The sequence below is a fragment of the Pithys albifrons genome, chromosome 4, assembly GCF_047495875.1.
Source record: "Pithys albifrons albifrons isolate INPA30051 chromosome 4, PitAlb_v1, whole genome shotgun sequence".
NCBI lineage: Eukaryota > Metazoa > Chordata > Aves > Passeriformes > Thamnophilidae > Pithys > Pithys albifrons.
This window is the reverse complement of record NC_092461.1, coordinates 50007105-50030086: the sequence shown is the minus strand read 5'-3', so window position 1 is coordinate 50030086 and position 22982 is coordinate 50007105. Positions and strand designations below refer to the sequence as shown.

The 22982-nt window shown below is 39.1% G+C and overlaps 1 protein-coding gene across 1 annotated transcript in view; it reads right to left on the bottom strand.

Moving 5' to 3' along the window:
* RGS22 (regulator of G protein signaling 22) overlaps positions 1 to 22982 on the bottom strand; it is a 74820-nt gene that overhangs the window by 8557 nt on the left and 43281 nt on the right. The window contains exons 16-26 of the mRNA XM_071554082.1: positions 20801 to 20890; positions 20124 to 20278; positions 17083 to 17245; positions 16302 to 16460; positions 14495 to 14557; positions 12318 to 12479; positions 9214 to 9393; positions 7585 to 7725; positions 4343 to 4627; positions 2634 to 2736; positions 1991 to 2085 (exon numbers count right to left, since the gene is read on the bottom strand). Of these exons, the coding sequence (XP_071410183.1) occupies positions 2012 to 2085; positions 2634 to 2736; positions 4343 to 4627; positions 7585 to 7725; positions 9214 to 9393; positions 12318 to 12479; positions 14495 to 14557; positions 16302 to 16460; positions 17083 to 17245; positions 20124 to 20278; positions 20801 to 20890 (1575 nt within the window). The 3' untranslated portion in view covers positions 1991 to 2011. The remainder of the gene's footprint in view (positions 1 to 1990; positions 2086 to 2633; positions 2737 to 4342; positions 4628 to 7584; positions 7726 to 9213; positions 9394 to 12317; positions 12480 to 14494; positions 14558 to 16301; positions 16461 to 17082; positions 17246 to 20123; positions 20279 to 20800; positions 20891 to 22982) is intronic.

Here is a 22982-nt window from a genome sequence, read left to right as displayed (position 1 = left end):
CTTAAACTAGGGAAACTAATTTAGTGCAAATTAGAATAAATCATTACTGTTCCAGGCAGTTGGGGGGGGGGAGGAAACAAGCATTTATACACTTAGAGAAAACGCTTTTCCTCCACCTTTCCCAGTTTCAAGTTCACTCCAAGCACTACTCCTCCCCTCCTTGTTGTCACCATGGGCTGCAGTCAGTCCCTGCAGTGGGGCACTGGGAAGCCCCTTCGTCCTTCTCTTCCTTCTCACTCTTTTCCCCTGTTGCAGCCTGGGTTTTCCACAGACTGAGGGAATATCTGCTCCAACACAGAGTTCCTCCTCCTCCTTAACCTCCTCCCAAAATTCCTCTTCTGGCCTTGGTGTTCCCTCTGTTTTTTATCACTCTTTTTATTCCATCCTCCCCTCTCTGGATTCCTTTACTCTTTCGGAAATGTGTTTTCCCCATGGTGCCCCCATCCTGAGTGTGGGGATCAGCCATATGCTCTGAGTCCATTGAAGCCCCCTGGACCTGGCTGTGCCTGGCACAGGACAGCCCTGGCCCCTGCTCACAGCCCTGCTGCTGCCAGCAACCCACCATTTATCCCCAGTGGACAAGGTGTGACCTGCTCTGTAACAAAGCAGAGGAAAGCTGCTCCTCAAGAGCAGTGCTGGTCTTCTGTAGCACAGCTGAAGCAAATGCTCAGACCATCATGATGGAACAGGAGGAAACCACTCAAAGGCAGTGGTAACACCTGAGCTCTTATGAGGGACTGGGCAGGGCAGGCAAATTTCCAGTGGTATTAGACATTAGGCTGCAACTGAAGCTGTGGGAGAGACCTCTCAATTCCCTCAGGACCTTGACTTTCTCATTGCATTAGCCTGTGCCACAGCCCAGTGACTGGCAGGAATGCAGCTCTCAGTTTGGGACACCAGGGCAGGCCAGAGGCAGCCGAGCTGCTCTGCAGCAAGCACTGCAGTTGCCCTGTGCACCCTCTGGTCACAGCGTCCAGCTGGAGGGGTCCCAGGCACAGGGTGGGAGCAAAGGCCCTGTGCCAGCACTGCCACAAAGACACATCTCCGTGGGGAGCAGAACAGTGGTACAGAAGGCACAGGTGTACAAAATACAGTCACAGCTGGGAGGCTGGATTACTTTAACTGCACCTAGAGGACACAATAAGAGGGCAGAAAGAGAATGTGAGGGAAGACTGAGGAATGTTGCGGTTTTATCTGAAGTCGCATACACAAAATATTGTCACATGCAGATTACGTTCAGACACTTGGAAATTTAGGAGGACTTGTAAGGGCAGAGCACCAACTTAGCTAAAATAGCAGTGCTGAGTGCAGAACACAAAGAGGAAGGAGGAGCAGAGAAGGAAGAGGAGCAATAGTCCAGATTCTATTAATTTTTTAAGTCCACATAATTTCAGCATAGGCTTAAAAAACAAAACAAAACTAAACTAAACCTCCTGGGGATTCTTGCTTCTAGCAATTCAAGCTCTGAAACAAAGTATGTTTTTCTGCCTTTATCAGATCTCTTTGCTGTTCTACTTCTTTCTCTTATTCTAATATTTCATTGGCTTTCGTAGAGACAATCTATTGGTAGTTCTGTCAGGTTCTTGCCAGTAACTCCATGGGGTCTGAGATTTATCCAGTCATCTAGTAAATGAACTAGAGTTGGACCAAGGGTTGGACTCGATGATCTCGGAGGTCTTTTCCAACCCAATCAATTCTATGATTCTATGATCTAATGTTCCTATTTAAAATATCTTTACTGGAAAGCTTAGATTACCTCGTATTAGAGACTACCATTTTGCAACAAAATTCCATCAGTTCAACATCAGGTTTGCTAACCATGGTCAGAGTGAAAAATAATCTTGTCTTCATACCAAGGTTGTATAGCTTCAGTTAAACATAATTTGGAGTGGAATAACTTGCTACTAATGAGCATCAGCACTGACAGCAGCAAAAATAGCTTTTAAGAACCCACATTTCAAAGCAGACTTGTTGGCAGTCTGCTACTCACTTCCTGTTTCTTGGGAAGACTTCAGAGTTTTTGCTTTGCAGGAATGGTGGCTTTCATAGAACTTTCAGGCTGCAGGGAGGACGCAGACAAGGAATCTGCATATGGAAAAAAATAAAATTATGTGAAACAGGAGTTTAATATTACATAGTGCTATTGCTAGCCCTACTGCTAAGTGCAGGTATTTTATAAGCAAACAGGTCATAATATCCTTGGGGAAGACCTAATAGGATATTCATGGCTGAAACCAGGATGAAGCAATGCCTCTCACATCCTCCAAAAACACTGACAAACTGATGAGAAAGAAGTTTCAGTATCTGTTTGCATGTAAGTTGATGAAGCAGTAGAAGCCAGGGAGGTGAAATGTGTGTGGGATTGCCGTGTCACTCTGCAGAATAAAGGAATGGCTGAATCCCTGTCCTCAGTAGAACCTGTGCAGTAAAGGCAACACTGACACCCTGAAACTTTTACTTTCCCGTTCTTAGAAAACTTATCACTCACAAGTGTGGTGCAGAGAGGACTGCCCTGCAGACAGCAAATAGAGGCAGAGGTTTATGTACACAACTTAAAAGAAGACCAAGCAAAGTCCTTACACTGGGAGAATTTCACCTAAGCTACATGTCCTGATAAACTACAGGTTAACAACCTGAAAGGAATGATGATGAGGTTTTCTCCAGATCTTCTTCCCTTTTAATGAGTATTCTCTCCTGCTCCAAGGCTTCTATGTACTTGGAATAGGACCAGGAAGCCTGCAAGAACCATTAAAAACCATCAGCCTTCAGACCATGTCACCACAGTTCCAGGTCCATACCAACAGTGAAATAAGAAACTTGTTTATGTTAGATTCTTGCAATTGGATAATCCCAATTATTAAGATTTTTTTTCATTATAATATTGGAATCATGGGAAAAATAGTGCTGCTGCAAATAAGCAAATCTCAAAACACCATGATTTAACCAACTTTGACAGATGCACTATTTACATTTGTTCTTCATCCTTGGTCTAAGTCTTATTCTCTCTCCTTTCATCTGCTAAGCCTAAATACAACACACATTTTCCCTCCCAAATATCAGTCATTTGTGCTGTCAAGGACTTGACTTTATCTCCCTGCCACATCCTTAGAGTCTGTCCTTTTTTAAATCACTGAAGGTCTCATTAGCCTCACAGTTCTTTCTGCCTGCCTTCTCCAGCAGAATGCTGCTACCACTAGAGGCTGATAACTGGAGATGTCTTCCTTTCCTTTTCTAAGGATCAAATGTTGCTCTTTGCATTGCAACAACCACAGTTCAGGTTGTATGTAAATATTAGGTCACTCTCCCAAAACAGTGTGGAAACTGCACTTCTATTTGGCCTGATTTTTTTTCCTTAAATCACGAGAAGTATGGGAGCAATTTGTCATATCAGGACCAAGTAGAACTTCTGGAACCTTCCTATAGCAGAAAGGGACTCATAGAAGCAAAAAGAAACTGCCCTTTAAGAGATTATTGTTCATTCTGTAGTTACTTGCCTGTTCTTGAGGGCTTAAGCATATGCCATGGACATACTGACTTGCTCAGGTCACTTTCTTTTTGTTTTTAATAGGTCTGAACAAAAATAAAGAGCTACATTTAAGGGACAAGGGTCTAAGCTTAACTGTGCAATTTGCACTGTGGTTTCAGCTGTTGGGGGTATTTCAGACTGCCCATTTCTCTAGTCTGCTCAATGCTATCATAGTGCCACAGGAAGTGTTCTGTGGAATACAAGCAGTGGCCAAAATGCATCGCATGGCACAGCTGGGATTATGTGGCTGCACAGGCTCCCTGTTACATCATGGCAGTGCCAACCCAGCCGTGAATGACCCCTTGATACACCCAAGGTACCATCTCTGTTCTTCCCATTTCTCCAATAAAACACCTGCTACCTTATCACTATAGATTTGATGCATAGTGAGAGTTGTTGTGGAAGAAGTCCTGAAGTAGTATTTGCTGTCAGATTTTTTTTTCACATACCTAGATTTCCTAAAGGAGTTTAGCTTCAGTTTTTGACATATGGGCAGAACAGGACTCTAGCCTAAATTGGATTACTTCAGGACATTAATTTCACAAGTAATGAAAAGCTTCTTATTCCATAACTGAACTGCTTTTCCTTCAATTTATCATTAAATACGTAAGAGGTTAACATGCTATTAGCTATTAATAATACTTTACCTAAACCCTAAAAAAATTAATAAAGAAAGAAAAAAAATCACCTGCGAGGTAGGTAAACTTACAACAGCAAAGCTATTTGTAGAAGAATGAACAGTCATTGAAGAACTATGTGACAACAGACCATTTTCTCTCTCTTGAATGCTATCTGTAGAAACATGTGCATATTCACCTCCCACCCAAATCCATCTAAAGATGGTGCTGATCCTCTCTTCACATCAGTCTCATCTACCAAAACACTCTTTGCCAGTTCAGTCAAGGAAGTTCTTGGCAGTTGAGTCAAGGTTCTCTTTGGCTGTTTAGTCAAGGCTCCCTTTGGCTGTTTAGTCAAGGCACCCCTTGGCTGTTTAGTCAAGGCACCCCTTGGCTGTTTAGTCAAGGCACTCTTTGGCTGCTGAGTCAAGGCACTTCTTGCCAGTTGAGCCAAGTTGATGAAATTTCTCTCCGCTTCTTTGCCCTGCTAATAAAAAAAACTTGTAATTAGATGTGAACAATAGTTATGGAGCTAAAGAAAAACGCAAGGCCTGAGGAACCAAAAATTGTCATTGGGAATGAGGCAGATTCATTTGCAGTTATGTTTTGTAACACTCAGTTTCATAATTCATCATGTTTGGCATATTAAAAAATTGCAATACTGTTTTTTAAAGCATTTCCTTGTTCCAGTAGATGTTTTCTGGCCTCTACACTCCTGCAGAACATCTTTCTTTCAGTTTCAATACCTGCTCCAAAATATAGCTAAATAACAGGGCAGATCTGCAACAGCACATATTTTAAGGACACAGAGGACATTGTGAGCCTCCAATTTTGCCTCATGTATAAATGTAGCACATAGGATTTGTGGTGATTAATTCCGGCTTGGTCAAGTAGCTGTGAATGAACTACAGTATACAAGTTAGGAAGACATGCAATCTGATTTAAAACATTTACAGTGAAGAACAAGACATTGGTAAACTGCTCTAATGATCAACTATTTGTCATTTTCATGTTGCTTTTGTATTTCACAAAGGCTGCACCTTTGCACATTCTGTCAGATGATCCCAAAATTCTTTATAAACATTAATCAGGGTTCATATTTGACCTCACATAGTTAACACCACAACATCGCCAAGAGCTGAGTAATATAATTCTCCCATGTTGCAAATGAGAAAGTTAGGGAGAAAAAAAGAGGTTAAATGGTTCCCAAAGTCACTTAGCAAGTTTCTGAAATATGTGGAAAAGATCAGACTATCCTGTTTCCTTGCTCATAAAGTGCAATTATGCAATTATGCAACAAATTATTAGCACTGGCATCAAGGCAGTCTGCAAAAAGTGACTAATATATTTGAAAGTATGTGGCATGTGCATCTAGAACTTAACAAAGGAATAGGTCCACTGCCAGGAAGCCTTCAGGAGAATTTGCTCCACAAGTAACAAATAGGCACGCAGAAAAAATATCTAGAAAGTCAAATAATGCCAAGTTATGCATCATTGTTCAGTGAAAAGTTCCTCATCTGTCCATTTTTTTCATTATACTACATAAAGTTCAACTCCTATCCGTTCAGTTCTAAAACTGAGGTGAGCCCAAGTAGACCAGCACCCCAGGGATGTATTTGTGGGGGAGAAGAAAGCAAATTCTTCCCCCAGGACTATGATTGTTCGTTTTGACATAAACCCAAAATAGCAACTGATTTGTGGGGTGGAGGGTAAATATATATAAGAAAAGCTGTTCCTAACTCTTGCCAGAGCTTTCCTCTTGTTCGGCGTGAGCCTGGTGGGGCAGAGGAGCATAGACCTTATTTTCAATGCCAAGAAATCATCACCTTCCACAAGCTGCCAAGTGAACCTGCTATTGCTTATGCTAGATGAACCTTATCAGTATCCTTCAGGGATACTGAATCATTTGAACAGTTATGTTGTCATCAAGAGGACAGAAATCTCAGGCAAGAGAACAGGAAATAGCAAATTCTTTAAACAATAACAGAAAAGGAAAGGGGCTTCAAAAACATGCAAAAATTTATCTGTTCCATCTAATCTATCAAGAAATTTTAAAAGGTAACTGGTTTACTGATCTTTTTTTGTGAGAAGGATAGTCTGCAAACTGCTCACCGAACTGCATTCTCTGTCTGTCGCTTTCTAAAATTTCTTACTCTGTTTTACAGCTTAGAAGGGTAGTTCACCTTTCCAATTTGTTCTCCATAAAAGCCAGGCTTTTGCCCTCCTGGCCAAGATTTGCTCTTTACTTCCTTGTTCTTAATCAGAAAACTTATAGACAGGCAACAAACAGATGGAAAAAATAAGTCTGTGAAAACGCAAAAGTGCATTACTTTGAAATATTGCATTCTTGTAGTATAAGTATTGCCAATGGCCTTGCCAGACATATCTGTATGGAGACAATGTGCTTTGGAGAAAGGAACATGAGTTCTTGGATTTTAAACTTCCCTTGACATTGGTGTGTGGCCTTGAGTAATGCTTCACTGGTCCTCAGGTTTCATGTGTCTAAAAGAGGATAACAATGTGCTCATGTTCTTGTGGGCATATGTCTTTATCTGGCCAGGTACTCATGTGGTTCTCATCACAAGTAACATCACAACACATGTGTACATGGTATTTAAAATATGTAAAGGTCTTCTAATGCTACTCATGATAGTTTGCAAGTCCAGTAATTTCTTTGCCCTTAGAAGAATGTTCTCCTCTCAAAGCTGGCTAAACAATTGTATTTCATAAAAAATAAACTGTTTCAAAGCCTACAATCAATAGAAAAAGAAATTCATTATATTTTAATTAAAAAGTCCAAGAAAAACAGTTTTACAAACAAGCATTCCACTGTAGAGGTCAAAGTTCTTTTAATGTGCTGAAACTGTCTGGAAACTCACTGTGAACAGTCTAACAATTTCCCTGTCAAAGATGAGAAATACTCAAGAATAGGCAAAAACTATGCAAAGTAATTAGCACATAATTTTTTTTTAAATAATGCACAGTCTTTTCAAATGGTCCTTCTGAAAAACAGATAGGAAAGTAATTTTTGGTTTGGTTTGGTTTCAATAGTGATCCAGAACTGTAAATTCTAATATAGGAGAATACAACATGAAAGTGCCAACAGGTCTGCAGTTACCCACTGTACACAGATTTATTTTTTTAAATTCACCTTTCTTTTTCACTCTTCTTTTGGCACAAAAAAGTACATTTTTCCCTCTACTTAATGAAAGGAGTATTCCATTCACTCATCTGCTTCAAGTTAAACATATGTATATGCATCGGCAGGATTGGGAATTAATCATCCTAGGACTGGGTCACATGCAAAGTTTGAAATCTAACAAAAAGATTTGGTAGCTTTGAATCAGGATGAGAAAGGGTTATTTTAATTCTTGTATGTTTGCTCATGAATGAGTTTTTATGCAGTTAATCAGCCATCACCTGAAACCTTGTGAGCCTTACCTTTGTTGTTACCCCTTCCTTCTTTCGCATCTTTCTTTCCTTTTCTCTCTCCAAGGCAAGTAGAATTTTGTCACTATCCAAATTGCTTTGCAACTTACAAAATTCTGGCCAAAATTTAAACAGAAGAGCAAAAACACTCATCTGCACAGGAAGAAAAGAAAGTCAATCTTGACCATATTAAGAAAACAGTTTACTGTAAAATAAAATGTCGTTTACCATGAGAACGAAATAACTATTTCTTTTTGAACACACAGCCTTGTTCCTCCCACGTACTCTGTCCTGACATTTCAGCCCAGCCTTGCTCGGCACATGCTTTTCATCAGTGTGTTATTACTGGTGAGAAATCTTCCTAAAACACAGTTAAAAGGCACTTTCTTTTTTTATATTTCCCTAAACAATTGTTTGCATTAATGAAAACATCCATCATTTTTTACAAGTATTCTTGATAAAATATAGACCAGTAGAATTGCTTTTGCACCACTGTTCTCCTCAAATATTTCAAATATTCAGTTCATTAGGGAGAGAACTTTTTTTTACCCTCCTTAAGAGAAAGGAAATACCTTTTTGCCTCTGGAAAGGCTCTTAAACCACATTACAGATCTATGAGCAAATCTTGGATAATTTTTAAATGATATAATCTCTCACAGGGTCGTTTTTGAACTAGAATAAGGAAAACAATTTTAGAAAAGCAAACAGAGGGGCTCAGTAAATTCTGTTGCTGCACGTACCAAGGCTCACATTTTTCAATTTATTTAGATGTTTAAGTCTCATTGAGAAACTTGGCTTCCAAACTGCCTAGTATGCTCAGCACCTTGCTGCTTCTGGCTCAATAAACTTGCAAGTGACAAGTGAGTCACTGTCAGGTTCCAGTCACTGCTTTCTAGCCAAGTTCTTCCTTTGGTTTTGTGCCACATTTCTGGAATTCACTGGGGTTTTACTCAGGCTGAAATGAGACTTCTGTTTCCCTCAGAACCTATGCAAACCCTTTTCTCTGACAAAACAGTTATCTATTGTCATCCCAACACTTTGTGGACTCACAGTTGATGTTTAAAGGTGTTGGTGGCAATTTGACAGGAAAAGAACAACTGGCCTTCTTGGACTTAGATGATAAGACAGACAGGGATAAGAAAATAGTAAGTCTGTAGTTAAGGTTCACAAATGCTGTTCAGTCTGAATAGTACAAAGATCAGAGAGAAAATTGTCTACAGCCACTTAATACCCACCTTCTGTAATAAAGACGGGAAAGACATTCAGCAAGTTAAGCTGTCTGTGCTTTACTCGTATCTGCATTTTTGACAAACCATGAAAACTACACACTTTCTAACTACAAATTACTTCTGTGACATTAACCAAGTGGTAAAGGACAAGCAACTAAGAACACAGAATTCATTTCTACTGCCAGAATTCCTAACACAGACCTAGATAACACCTTTGCAGGATCAGCTAGCTGTCAGAAATCATCTTACTGAGCAGCATATGTCTGAAGCTTCTGTCATGTCCCTCATGCATTCTTCATTGCAAGCCCAGGCTTATGTGTGGAGTCAGAACTGTCACATAAGCAATGAAGACTGTTCTTAAAACCAGGCATGCAGACTGGCCAGACCTATTACAGAGATTCACCCTTCCTACCTGTGCCTCTCTGAAAATGTAAGGTCCTAATTCTTTCCTGCACTCCACAATCTTCTTTGCTTGTTCAGGTGGGATGTCAATCTGCAGAGCTGGGGGTATGGCAGAGTTAATAAAGCAGTTGATAATAGCTGTGATCTTTTTCTGGACTAGGGCATCATCACAATGAGAATGGCACAAGTCCTGAAAGATGAAAAATAGTAGCGTTTTCAGTCAATGGAGAGAGAGGCAAGACCCTTTACTGAGGCCCAGAGATCAAGGAGTAATAGTCATACAAAAATAAGTATACAATAGATTCCTCCAGTATGTAGAACAAAGTTTGTATAGCAAATGTGAATGGTCAAAGCCATAGTTAAGACATGGGTGGGACTTGTGGTTTGCAAATGCAGATATGTAGCAATCACTGCTTCTGGGTGATAACCTCTGCCTGCATGTTCTGATGGAACAGGAGAGTTTTTAAGTGCATTACTGGCAAATAGGAGGCATTTGTGAAAAGAGAAACACTTTCAGGGGTGAAATGCACTGGATTTCACAATAAGCCTGCTATAACTAGCATAGCCTTGGTAATGAAAAGGCAAAGAAATGCTCTGAATGCTCCAGCAAAAGAAGGGAAATATTTAGAGGGTGCAAGGACTGTTGGCAACAAGAGGGACAATTTCAGCTACCAGTACAATCTTCTATTTATTGAAACCTTCTAGTTTCATCATTCATTAAGATTTTCTAGGTTCCCAAAACCCTGGGGTTTGAAATAATTCTGTGCAGAACAGAATACAAAACAAACTTGAATGCACAGGAGTGAGATCTCAGAGGAACAGTGGGCATTTCATACTCTTTTTTACCACATGTGATCTGACTGTTCTGATGGAACACCTGCTAATACTGTGTTTTGATGCTCTGACAATGCTACCATTGGACTTTGACATGAAGGAAAAATAATTTAAAGAACTTCCTCCAAACCCTTTGAAACATGAACTTTCTCTATATTCATAAATATCAAGAAATTTCTATGACATCAGGAGACTATCACATAGACCTACTAGAGACACAGTGAGCACTCCAGAGAAATTTCAGGAAGAGAGCTCCCTAAATGAAGAATCTGCATTTAGTTTTGGTATAGGAAGCTGGATATTTACTTTGCAAAGAAATTAAAAACAGGGCTTTTAACCAGAAATGTGGTATGTGACAGAGCTGTCTTGTTTTATTATAAATAAAACAAGTTCTGAAAAAGAAAAGAAGAATGATAACAGCTATAATAAAGAAAGTAAGGCAATACAAAACCATATCCAATATATCCTAAGAATATATTATGGCTTCCTTTGCTCATCCAGTGTTGAAGAGAAGGCAGGGAACTGTGTAGTAAGAGAAAAGACAAACAAGCCATATGATATGAAGAGAGATGAGACTGAGCATAGAGGAACAGATGGAAATGATCCACAGATTTACGTTTCTTCATATTTGTTTTAAAAAAATCATGGTTTTGGTTTGTCCCAAGCTGTGCTGCCAGCCCGATGGGTTACAGGGAGCAGTGCACTCACTGACTCCTAAAGGGAATTCTGTCTGAACTGATGGCATGATAGGGCTCAGACAATACAAGTATGCACTGTGCAGAGTGCTGCCCACGCCTTTGGCAACGTTCCTCCAGTTCGGCCTGACCCACAACCCTCCTACTGCTCCAGCCCTTTGCTTCTATAAAGAGCATCAACTGCCAACCATGACAAATCACATGCATGGAGAAATATGGTCAGATTGTACTTTTTCTTGATAAGAAGACAAATAAAATTAACACAAATGCAGGAGAGGGGTTGGGACAAAAAAACAATGAAGGCATTCTTCAGAGAGCAGATCTACAGGGAAAAGACTCTGAACTACACTGCACATTAATTTGCAGAATGTTTCCATGTCCTCCATAATGTAGCAATGAAGAGTCACAAATCTGAAAAAAAAAATCATATTTTGAAAAGGATTTATGTCATGTAACACCAGGTGCCCTCATATCAGGTTTTTAGTCTAAGCTAGTCACTCTAACCATGAGAGAGAAAGCAGCACCCCCAGAGAGCATTTCAGCTGGTGATTCCTTACTTGGGGATCAGGGCCTTAGTGAGAAAGAAAGATTGATCCCTGGAAAGAGAGGAGTGTCAGCTTCTAAAGCAGAACACAAAAATCAATTTCATAAAATTAAACAGTGAAAATGCACCTAAATGTCTGCAGAGGATCTCCAAGTGCTACTGCAGCATCAGCTGTGTTTCCCTCCTAATTTCTGAGCATGTTAGCTAACCTCTCGCTCCTTGCCTGCCATGGGCACACAAGCTGTGTCCAGGAGCCTGGGAAAGGTTCTGCACTCTGGTAGCACTTATGCATCAGGAATATCCCAGAGGAAAAAGAGGAACAAATGAAAGACGTGGTGTCCCTTCCTTCAACCCAGGGTGCTACTAGAAAGCTGCAATGAGATTTAAAGGCTCACTCCAGAGGTTTCTCATTAGTTTTCAACCCACACAGCAGCAATTTCACAAAAGTGCATGTATTTGGGAGAGAGGTCATTCCTGCTGACCTTTCTCATCATGTTTCACTTTGGTCGCATCCTCAGATGAAGTCAAAATTGCAAGGGACCTTGGGTCTGCATTGTACATATAGGCTTTTTGGGTAGATATTATCTTTATATCTGTAATTTGATTGAATTTAAAAGTTATTTATTTTTGGAGATCTTTGAGGATTTACCAAATTCAGCAACAAACCTGTTATTTAGCAGTGTGCAGCTATAAACACAGAATTAACATTTTAACACTTGTGTATTTTCTATTCCTCAACAGATGTATACTGCACTCTGGGCATTAGCTAGTTGGCAGTGTCCCTCTAGAGACTCAGAAGAATGTTACAGGTTGAAGAAGCATAAAGAAATACAGGGGTAATACATTTGAGTCAAAAATGACTACCCTGAAGAAGTGAGAATTTTCATCGAACTGAAAACCAGTATAAACAGCAGAAGAGGTTTTACTATGAACAACTGAATGCCTATAGATATTCTTGTTAAAATTATCTTAATATGTAGGAATGGATGCATTTGCTTACAAATTGATTGCTATTCCCCTTGCTACATTCTACCACCATACCTTATACTTCTGCACCTCTTGCCAGAATAGCACTCCATTCCCCAGAAGGTCTCCCTGCAGTGACACAAAGCGTCGAAACAGATTTGCTGTCACTGGATCCAACAGCATTTTGCGGAAAGCGATTATTTCACTCGATGAAGAAACACACTTATTGTCCACATGCTGTCAAAAGAAGAAATAAATGCACCGAATAAGCATTGCTTCAAAAAGCAATAACAAAGGCATTAGTTAGCATAAACTGTCTGATTCTTATCTTTCCACTGACCCTAACTTTCAGTAGTTTATGAGTTTGTGACATGCATGGAATAAAATGTGGCAAGGTTTCATTTCTTTCTTTCCTTCTTTTCTTTTTTTTTTTTTTTTTTCCAGTTTGGTTAGGGAAACGTTTTTTGGAAGACATCATGGGAGAGGAAATGACTGACAATGATTTAGACCATATGACTGCATACTATAAAATATGGAAACAGCTATTGTTATTGATTATGGCAACGGGCTACTTTTTTAAAGAACAGTTTGAATTTTGTGCAAACAAACAACAAAGAAAAAGGAACACACAAACCACACAGCTTAAAGCTGTAAAATGCTTCTGACAAGGATCTCACCACCAAAATGAGCTTTGAAATGTGTTGCCATGATCACCAACAGAAGCCAGAGAGTTTGCTCTCTGTGAAATAAAGCTTCCAATAGCAAAATAGAATTGAGAGTCATCGAGACATTTTGGAAATCCTCCTGCTGCCAAGCACAGAACAGTAGGCAGCCAGGAAAGGGTGGAGAAAGAAAGATGGCTTATGCAGAGACAGTTTGTTTGAAATGAAATTCATGCTGGCCTGTCTTCCTGAACAAATAGTTCTTGTACTGCCACTGAGGAGCAAGCCAAACAACCCCCTTTTGTTATCAGATGGATGAATGAAAACCATCTTCTAACAGTGGTTTAAAACTCTTGAAGTCCTGGAGGGGTGGAGTGCTGTTCAATGGTCAGCATGGGACAGAAACATGTTTAGCTGTTGCCAATAGTTCTGGAAATCAAACCTGATCCTAAGCTGAAAGGGTTTCTGCAGCCTCTCCTACAAACAGGCAGTATGTTTAGTGTCTTGCTGCAGAGCCTGCCATGGTGAGCCCATCCTTGCAAGAGGAAGGGCAGTGGCTTTCCAGAGAGTTCTTGTGTTAAAATAAAATCAGCTCAACTTGGGCAGTAGGGTGGGATCCTCTCAGCCCTTCTCCATTTCTCCAAACATGTTCTATCCCTTGTGACCAGGATATAGGCAACTTTTGGGAAAAATTATTTTTGGGTCATATTCATGAAAGGAAGAATAAAACATTTCGCCCATCCCTATACCAATACACAAACTGCTTATTTTATGGGTCAACAACCTTGAAGCACAACATGGAAAATAACCATCTTCCTGACAAACAGAAAAAGGGAAAACTCAGTTAACAGAACCCACATGCACTTTGGATCCCTTTTGTGCTGATGGTTTGCATGGATAATTGGTGACCGGGTCTCCAGTTTGATTTCAACAGACAATAAAAGTTCAACTGAACAAATGTATACAACTTGTATGTTGGCAATCACAAAAAGTTCACTGCTCTTCAAGAGGGAAAAACTGGCAAACATCTGATGAAATGTATTATTACAAAGGTTTAAGAAGTTTAAATTTGATATTATCTCAGTGCTGTGAGATTAAAATACAATTCTAAATGAAACAGATACTGTGAGATATGATTAAACCTGCCCACTCCACTGCATACTTCACATTCCCTTTTGTGTCTGCACGTAATCCACTTGCAATAATAAATAAACTACCAGATGCTGGAATGAACAGCTTGTCCCAATAAGTCCACTGCATGCAAAATACAGATAAATGTGAATTAAAGGTACAATATGAGTTTGAGAAGGGCTAAGAGTGGTCCAAAGCCTAGGACAATAGACATGTTTTTTCTAGTATGACCTCTCCAGCCAGGAAGGGAGTGAAATTTACCATGAACATCCAACAGGGAGCTAAATTCAGGAGTAACATGAGTAATCAGTCCACTCTAGCCAATACAATCATGACTGCATTTGACAGCATTACATTTGGGCCTCACACTGTAAACAGGGAAATTGTGAAGGATGTGCAAGGTCCAATGAAAAAGACACTGAAACTGCAGACACAAGAGACACGGTAAATTTCACTTGCCTTCCATATCCTGGTTGTCCTCTGCTGGTCTTTGAGTAAAAGATCTTCAGTTATATCCATTATCTACGGTTGAAGAGAATATTATCATTATAATTTTTAACTCTTCTTGTTTCTTGTTCAGCCCTCTAATGAAAGAGACCACAGTGGAAGTATAATTTATGTCTTTGTTTGGATTTTACGTCTGAAACTAGTTGTGGAGCCACACTGAATGCCACCCCTTTTTCAGCTATAAATGAGCACCTGCTCATTAAGATTGGGGAGTTAGAGAAGACAAGCAATAGCAGTGTAATTATGCACTTCCATTGGTTTACTTTACCCTTGAGGCACCATTTATCTTAGGAACAAATTTTGGTGGGTTTTTTTTTCCAGTAGGAAATGTTTTTAGTTCCTTTGGATGACTGTATCAGAAACACAGACTTGATCCTGCAACTCCTTTGTAGCAAAAATACACCTCAAATCAAGGGCAGGTTTTCTGAATAAGGACTACATAGCATGCCCACAGTATTTGGTCACTGTGAAATAACAAGCCAAGTGAAGAATGTCATCTGGTTTCATTTCTTCTAAAACACTTTCTTCAAAGGACCTTTTCATCCTCTGAATTTGCAATAAGAATGAGAAAAGAGCGTGAGACATAAATGGAGTTAGGAAAAGACTAAAAGCTCATTAGAAGTATGTATTTTCTGTAAACTGATTGAGTTGAATCCAACATTTTTCAAACTACTTGGGCTCCTCTCCATCCCAGTGCAGTGCAGCAGGTGCAAGAAGAGGCATGAGTTAGCTTCCAGACCTACAAGCAGCTCAACCTTATGCATGGTCTTATGGCAGGGCTTGTAAGGGACGCAGAATTCATCTAAAAAGGGCAGAGGGTTAGAACATTTTGATTTAATTACATAATCAGTATTAAAATTACAATTTGTTTTATCAGATTCCTTAGTCTTGTGAATCAAAAGAAAGAATCCAGTTCACAGCACTTCTGACAACCTTCTTGATGTTATAAAGATGACAGAAAACAAGTTTTATGAATCCATGCAACTGCATATGTGCCTGCTTGGTGAAACTGTGAAGTTTCCTTCTGCCATGACATTTACATGTCAGAGCTGTTGTGAAAGTGCAGAAAAACATGTCTCTGCATCTGTCACCAGCAGGATGATCTCCTTACATAGATCACACAGAGGCACTCATAAAAGGCAGATTTTCAGTCTTTCTAATGAGCTAGCAGGAGCGAAAGGCTCCTCACTCCCACTTCTCTGGCAACTTTCTGAAGTAACCAAATGGAACAGGGCTTATAGCAGTTAACCTCCCCACTAAGCAGAATTTCACAAATCCTGAAGTCATTTCTACAGGCATTGCAGCTCCAGATGGGAGCATAAGAGAGAGAAGGAATTACAGCATGGGAAGCCCACTCATTTACTTCTGTTCTGGTCCCCTTGGGCAAATCCTTTACTCAAAGCAGCATTTCTTCAGTGTGCAACTGTGTGGCTGGGGCAGAATCGCATATGGAGAGTGTAGTGCTACAGCAAAGATTAGTTGCCTCTCCTGGCAGCCTGCCTGGCAGCAGAGCTAATACCAGCTCCTTCAGATTTAGGATCTAACAATAATACTGTCAGCTAAACTTAGCCTTAAGAGGAACAGTCTTCACAATTTTCAAGCTAAATGTTTCAACCTGTACATGCTACAGCATTTCTTTCAAAGTAAACTGAAAGTGAGTTGTGGGCTGCTTTTTTTTCTGAACCCTTTTATCCCAATGGTAAATTATGAGCCAAACAAAAAACAATGTCTGGATGTGTTGCTGTTGTTAAAAAATTACCTTTGCTTGTCCCTCCACTCCACGGTGTTGATCTGCCAGGAACAATGGCAGCCATTGTTTTTCTAATCTCTTCTGGACGCACTGCTGAACTTCTAGCAGAACCGCTGCCGAAAGCTGATCATGAAGGATTTGTCTCCTTCCTCCACCTGAGTGTGTTAGCTAAGCAATCCAAATACAATAACACATGACATAAACTTTTGTGTATACCAAAAGTCCTTTATCTCTCTACATCCTTGATTTAGCAAAGCATGAGCTTAATTGTAAGCAAAGCATTTAATGCATGCTTACCCAAGGCTCACATGTACTTTTCATAAAAGGGAACAGATTACATTTGTCCCTACCTATAATAGGATACAGACTCTGCAAAATAATACCCCAGCTTGACCAAGTAAATTGCCAAAGTATGAGATATATCAGAGTACCACAGCTCAGACTTGCTGTCTGTGGCTTTACTGACATACTAAATAGAAAGCTGGAACAAGTCACTGTGCCTGAAAGCCATTTTTACACTTTTTCTGAGCTGTGTTGTGCATGCTGTGGCTGTGGCCTCAGATCGGGGTTTAAGGGAGATGTTCTGTAAGGGACAGGGAAGAAGAACCCTAACAGGAAGGAAGGGACCCCTGCAACCAGAACAGAACCAGATTTCTGGCCAAAAATATAGGTAACATTTTAGGAGATAGCCTGGGGAAAGCTGGAGCAAACACGCTTGTGGGCTTTTATCTCAGTGACATTCAGTGTGATTGTTCTTCATGAATGATTTTGTAACTGATATAACTGATACCTTTTCTTGTTGCTCTCTGGTAGCTGGGCTGTTGGGTCCAAAGAAGTACTCGTTGTTTAAGTACTTGTTTTTAATGTCCTTAGATTTTTCATCACTTTTTTCTTTGTCCTCGTGGAACATCTTTCTGAACTGTTCAATATCTAGCCAGCACATGAGATCCATACTACAAACAAATTTAAACAGAATGTTATTTCAATATTGAGTTAATTTCACCAACTTTGTAGGAGTTATTTGTTTAACCACAAGCCACAAGCCACCAAAATATTCAAGACCTACATATCAGGTCAGATTGGGCTGAAATTTTATGTCTTTTTTTTTGCTAGTACCATCTGGTGAGACCATGACACTTGCTGAAGAGGCAGATCAAACATACATCTTAGGGCTCTCATTTAGGGTCCCTTTTGGGGTACCTCAATATGCCTGTGCTAAATCCAGCAGGAACTGTGAACCAGAGCCATAGTGTAGAGCTCACAGAGAAAATGAAAAATTAAACAGATGAGAAATTGAATCACTACTGAGGCTGCAAGCCACTGAGGGACAAGTTGACACCCCCTGTTCTGTCCCCTTGTCATATCACCTGAGAAAGGAACAGGAATGATACCTGGGAAAAATCACCCCCTTCCTACCCCACATGAAGTGCTAAAGCCGGTCTGCAATCAAGCAGACAAAACCAATTTATGGTAAAATTTGTTTCTAGGGCTTTTTGTGGGATGTTTTTTATCAAAAATTAGATTCTACCACTGATTTCACTATTCATAGTCAGTGACAATTTCCATCTGCAATTCTCAAGCTGTATTTTTCAGTTTGTTTTCATAGAATGGTTTTGTTCTTTAAATCAGAAGACAGAATAAGTGATGTACCTACAACTTCAGTTTAATTTATATGACTGTTTTCTGATGGTGTCATCTTAGCTGAAGTTTTGCATTTTAATCAGGACATTCACTGTACTTGCAGCAGGAAGTATGAAACATTAAATTCAGACAAATCTGTTTCACTTTTCCACTCAGTTAATAAGTGGCTTTTCCAAAGTATTAATCTGCGGGCAAAACTTTCAAAAGCATCCAACTGATTTAAGAACAGATGTTCTCCTTTCTCTCTTTTGAGACCCTTACAGACCTAATATCTATTGAGACTGAAATTCTTTCATTTGCTAGTTCATCACAACATGAATAAATTCACCCAACTGCAAGGGATCCAAGTTACTGTGGTTTATGGAGTAACTCCTTGGCATCTACCTATGACAACTGATCAAATACGCGCATCTTACTTAAAAAGTAAAACATCTTAAAGTGTGTTAGTGAAAAGGTTTTCAGTGGTGGCTTATTCTGGCTCAGTGCAGGTTTAATTCAGCCAATCAGGGGCACACACGTGATCAACTCATCTGGTGAGACTAACAAGTGGTAACCCACTAATCCAAGTAACACAAATTGTCCTGGAATTGTGTGAATATATCCTATATATTTAATGAAGTATTAATTAATTGAACTTTTTTTAGTTTCTTAGTAGAATTTGTGCACAGGTATTTAGCAGCCTGTCCTTCCTGAAACTTGGGTCACCTATAGGGGGAAGTATCAGAACCATACATTTTAATGAAGAGGTGAATGACACATTTGTTGTTTTTTTCTAACATTTTCCAGACTGCGTTAGTTCTAGGATGCCTTCAGCTTATAGTACCATTGAGCATCTTTATTGCAGTGTGCCAGCTGAACTACAGAGTGACTAGGCCTGGACCCAGCTCTAAAACACTTCTGTGAGACTTTTTCAAGCATTTTTCTTCACTATGAATTTTTACAAAAGAAAATTTCTCCATAAATTAAACATTTTTCTGCCTGGCTCTACCATTTAAGATGGGACTTGTCTGTGATTAGGGTGCCTGTCCAAGACCTTATCCTAGCCAGTGACCTGTTACCTGGTGATTCCTACTTTTCCCAGTTAGAGAGGATGTCAAGACCAGTGGTCTCCACAGTGGGGTGTGTGCACTCCAGATGTTCAAGACCATTTGTTGAGGAGCACGAAAAAAGATTGTAACTTCAGCAGCACATGTATATAATGTATCAAAAATTTAATATATATATGAGGGTCCATACTCAAAAGTTTTTTACTGATGATGTGTGTGATCAAAACAGTTTGGGGACGACTGCTCTAGACAACTAACTTAGAAGTCATTTGACTCTAGGCACCCACAGCATATCTATTATATACAGTCCTTTTGTAGTCAGTGAGAAGAAATAGCCATCTTAGGAATAAACCATCCAAAGTGGTTTTAGATGTTACCTTCAGAACCAGAACAAATGTGTCTGTATTTTTCTCTCTGACTACAGAGGAAACCTATGATGATAAGCAGAAGTGATGACACTGAATCTTGGCCAGGTGAGTTCTGTGCCAGATGCCCATATCTGGACACTTCTGGAAAAGCTGATCAATATCCAATCTAAAATTATATCCATGCTTGACTAGAAGCACTAGGTAATATGCAAAGCATCAGCTCACAGGAACCTGGGTTAAAGGAAGGAAATGGTAACTTAAGGATAAAAAAAGAAAAAACCAACCAAACAACAACCGACAAACAGGCTCACTTTTTCAAAGTACCTGCCTAAACTACAAGCTGGTACTTAAATTTGTTCAACAAACACAAAACTGTGTTTGCTCTTGCACTGTGAGAATAACATGTCTGTCTTCTACTATTTGTACATTTTAATAATATCCAAACTTAATTTATAAAATGTACTAAATTGCATCTGTACTAAAAACTAGACATTTTTACTCATTGAGGCTAATTGCTCTGCTCAGGGGTTTGCCACTAATCAAAGCAGAAACAGAAAGCAGAACTGTAATAGAAACATATGATGAGAGGAGAATTTTTACCTCTAAAATATTAAGACGATTCAGTTGCCTGAACAATGTGCATGTGTATTTCATAAATATGCAAACACGTTTTTTAAAAATAATAAAATCTCTGAACGTTTAGATAGCCAAGATCCCCAGCAAAGATTTCTTCTGAACTTAGAAATGGGAAAAATAAAAATAATGAAGCAACATACCCAGCAGAATGCTTATTAAGAAAAGCCCAAAACAGTTTTAGCTTCTCTTTGTCATGGATCAGGTCAGACAGATTAGGATCTGCCAGTCCTTTGGGAACTTGACCCGAGTGCTGATCATCAGGGCAGGATGGCAGACCAGTGTCAGCAACAGTACTCTGAGGAAAGAAATTATTCTGCTTGCATAACTGATTTTTTCATCTCTATATTTTGCTCAGTCTAATAATCCTTGCATTAGATAATCTGTCTCTGTAAAACAGCTTTTTGATTGCTGAGAAAGTAAATCGAGTTAAGGCTCCAGCTCCTAATCAGCTTTACTTCTACATTTACTTTAAACATACCAGTGGTGCAGGTTCCATAATCAAATAAACAAATAGATACCTGTAATTTACCTGAAGTGCAGGCATTTACTCAAGATTAAGGGCCCAAAATACATTCCACAGACTTTGGTGGAAACTGCCTCATTGACTCCAATCATACAGTGGTCTGATGTTGATATAACTGGCAGAAGACCCATATTAACACAATGGCAGTCCATCAGTCCCCAAAATGAATGGTAGAAATTGGACTATTTGCTTCTCCTAACTGGAATGTAGTCACTCCTTCATTGCTGATACTCAAAGTGTTAACCCTCTCTGATAGAAAAAGGGTTTGTTTGCATTAGTAGGTACTTGTCTTACCTCATCCTTGGAACTACTCTCCTGATGCAAAGCCTGGAGCTTTCTAACGCACACGAAGTCCAGCTGTCGGGTTTCTTCCACCAACTCCACCTAATAAAAATAATATCTTATATCATCCCTACAGTACACATTATAGAAAGATGGAGAACTGCATGGGCACTTTGCCAGTGACAGTGGATGGAAAGGAATACGTTTGCCAGTAATGAGACTGATGTTTAGATGACACTAGAAGTTACATTCTTCTGAGAAACAATTCTATTAAAAGCTCTGGTATAACAAAATTCTCCTATTTTTGTAGGATCAGATGTAGATTTCTGCAGCACACCACTAAATAACCCAACTATATCTTTAAGAAAGGAACTTTGTATTTAAAAAATAGTTAAATTACATTGTGTATATCATACACTGTGTATACTGTGTATATATATTGTATTGTGTATATTGTGTCAGACTTACCTCGTGTCTATACCAGCAAATCATATGTCAAAGTGCCACTAAGAAGCAGAAAAAGAATTCTTAAAACTGTGATTCTCAATGGAAAATGTCAAAGAGACAGAGTGCCACTGATTTCCAGAAAGAGAAATTTAAGATGAGAAAGATGTTATAATAGCTAAACAATGAAGATGAAAGCTTTCAGACTTTCAGTCTTGTCCCTTTCCTTAGTTTTGTAGCAGGTAATGCTTTAAATAATAAATTGTGCATGATTTGAACTCATGAAGTATTGGCATTTTTTAACTTAATTACAAGCCTTATATATATAACCAGAGCAGTTCTCCATGTTATGGGCAAGCAATTAGTAACTGCACAAGGAATAGCTTGGTGACCCTCTCAACTGACTAAATTATTCAAATTCAGATTTTAGGACATTTAGCAAAATTGAGCCAATGCCTTACACTGATTAGAATGCTCATTACAAAGAATAGAAAGCTGTGGTCATCTTATACAAGAGCTTAAGTGCAAGAGAGAGAAGAGAATGTTTAGATTACTATTCATTACACTTTCGCTTAAATGGGAATACCACACTAATCACTGTGTTATCTGAATGTCTTCAGGCTCAGTGTAATTCTGTTCCATGACTTACAAAGTGCTTTGGATTATTCTTTCCCTTAAAAGAAAACATAGTTTAAAAGTAAATAGTAAAATAATTCTGAACATTTTTCTGAAAAGTTTTAAGAGAAAGAAGATAGAGGCAAGATGAGAGTCAACAATAAAAAAGGAACTCTTCTTTTTCCACATTTCATTTAAAGAAAAAATGCAGATAACATATACTGCCCATGTCCCACATAAATAATTTTGGACTCACCTAATTCTTGATAAAATATCTCGTTTCATTATTGGCCCAATATATCCTGCTATAGGGTAGAACAAAGGGGAAGAGTAGAGCCAGGGACTGAGCAAAATACAAAGCAGACCTTGTCTTTGTGCTAGGAAGGAGCGTGCCTGAGTATCAGCCTGCGCCCAGTACAAAGAGACTCTAGTGCCTCCTAGAACAGGTCGTTGGATGTCTGTGTATTATAACTTCACAAATGCACGTATTGTGCAGTCAAAAGGATTTAGTTCTGGCTTTTTATGTTCTGATTAAGATGTTTGCATTATTAGAGCACTGAGAAGTCTGTAACTACGTTTGCAAAGCAACGCATCCTCTAAACTGAAAGGACAATAGATTATCCCTTGGTTAACTCAAGGATACAAAAACTGACACACATATTAACTTAAAGGAAAAGTATATCTTTTCAAATCTCACTTTGGAGGAATCCTTCCATTGCTAGGAGCAGTGAAAACACTGTGTTCAGAGAGAGCTCAAAAGCAGACTAGCTTTCATACAAAAATGATGTATAACAATACTTGGGTGAGCTGATGATGCGACTCGGTGAGGACCAGCAACAGGTACTACACAACTAGTATTGATAACACACATGGAAAATATACAGTTACAAAAGACTAAAACTAGTCTGATAGAAAGTAAATAAAATTTCAGATTCATAAAGGTATCAATCAATTACGCAGTGCTCTGTGGGTCATAAAAAATATAGCTGAAATAGCTTAGAAAAAATAATTTATCTGAAAGGTTAGAAAATAAGCTGAAAAGGGAAGAAAATATTTTGCAGATGTGTTTGGGTTAGTATATTTCATTTCAGTCAGTTTTATCAGTGTTCAAGCTTCCAAAATTTCCAAAGGAAAT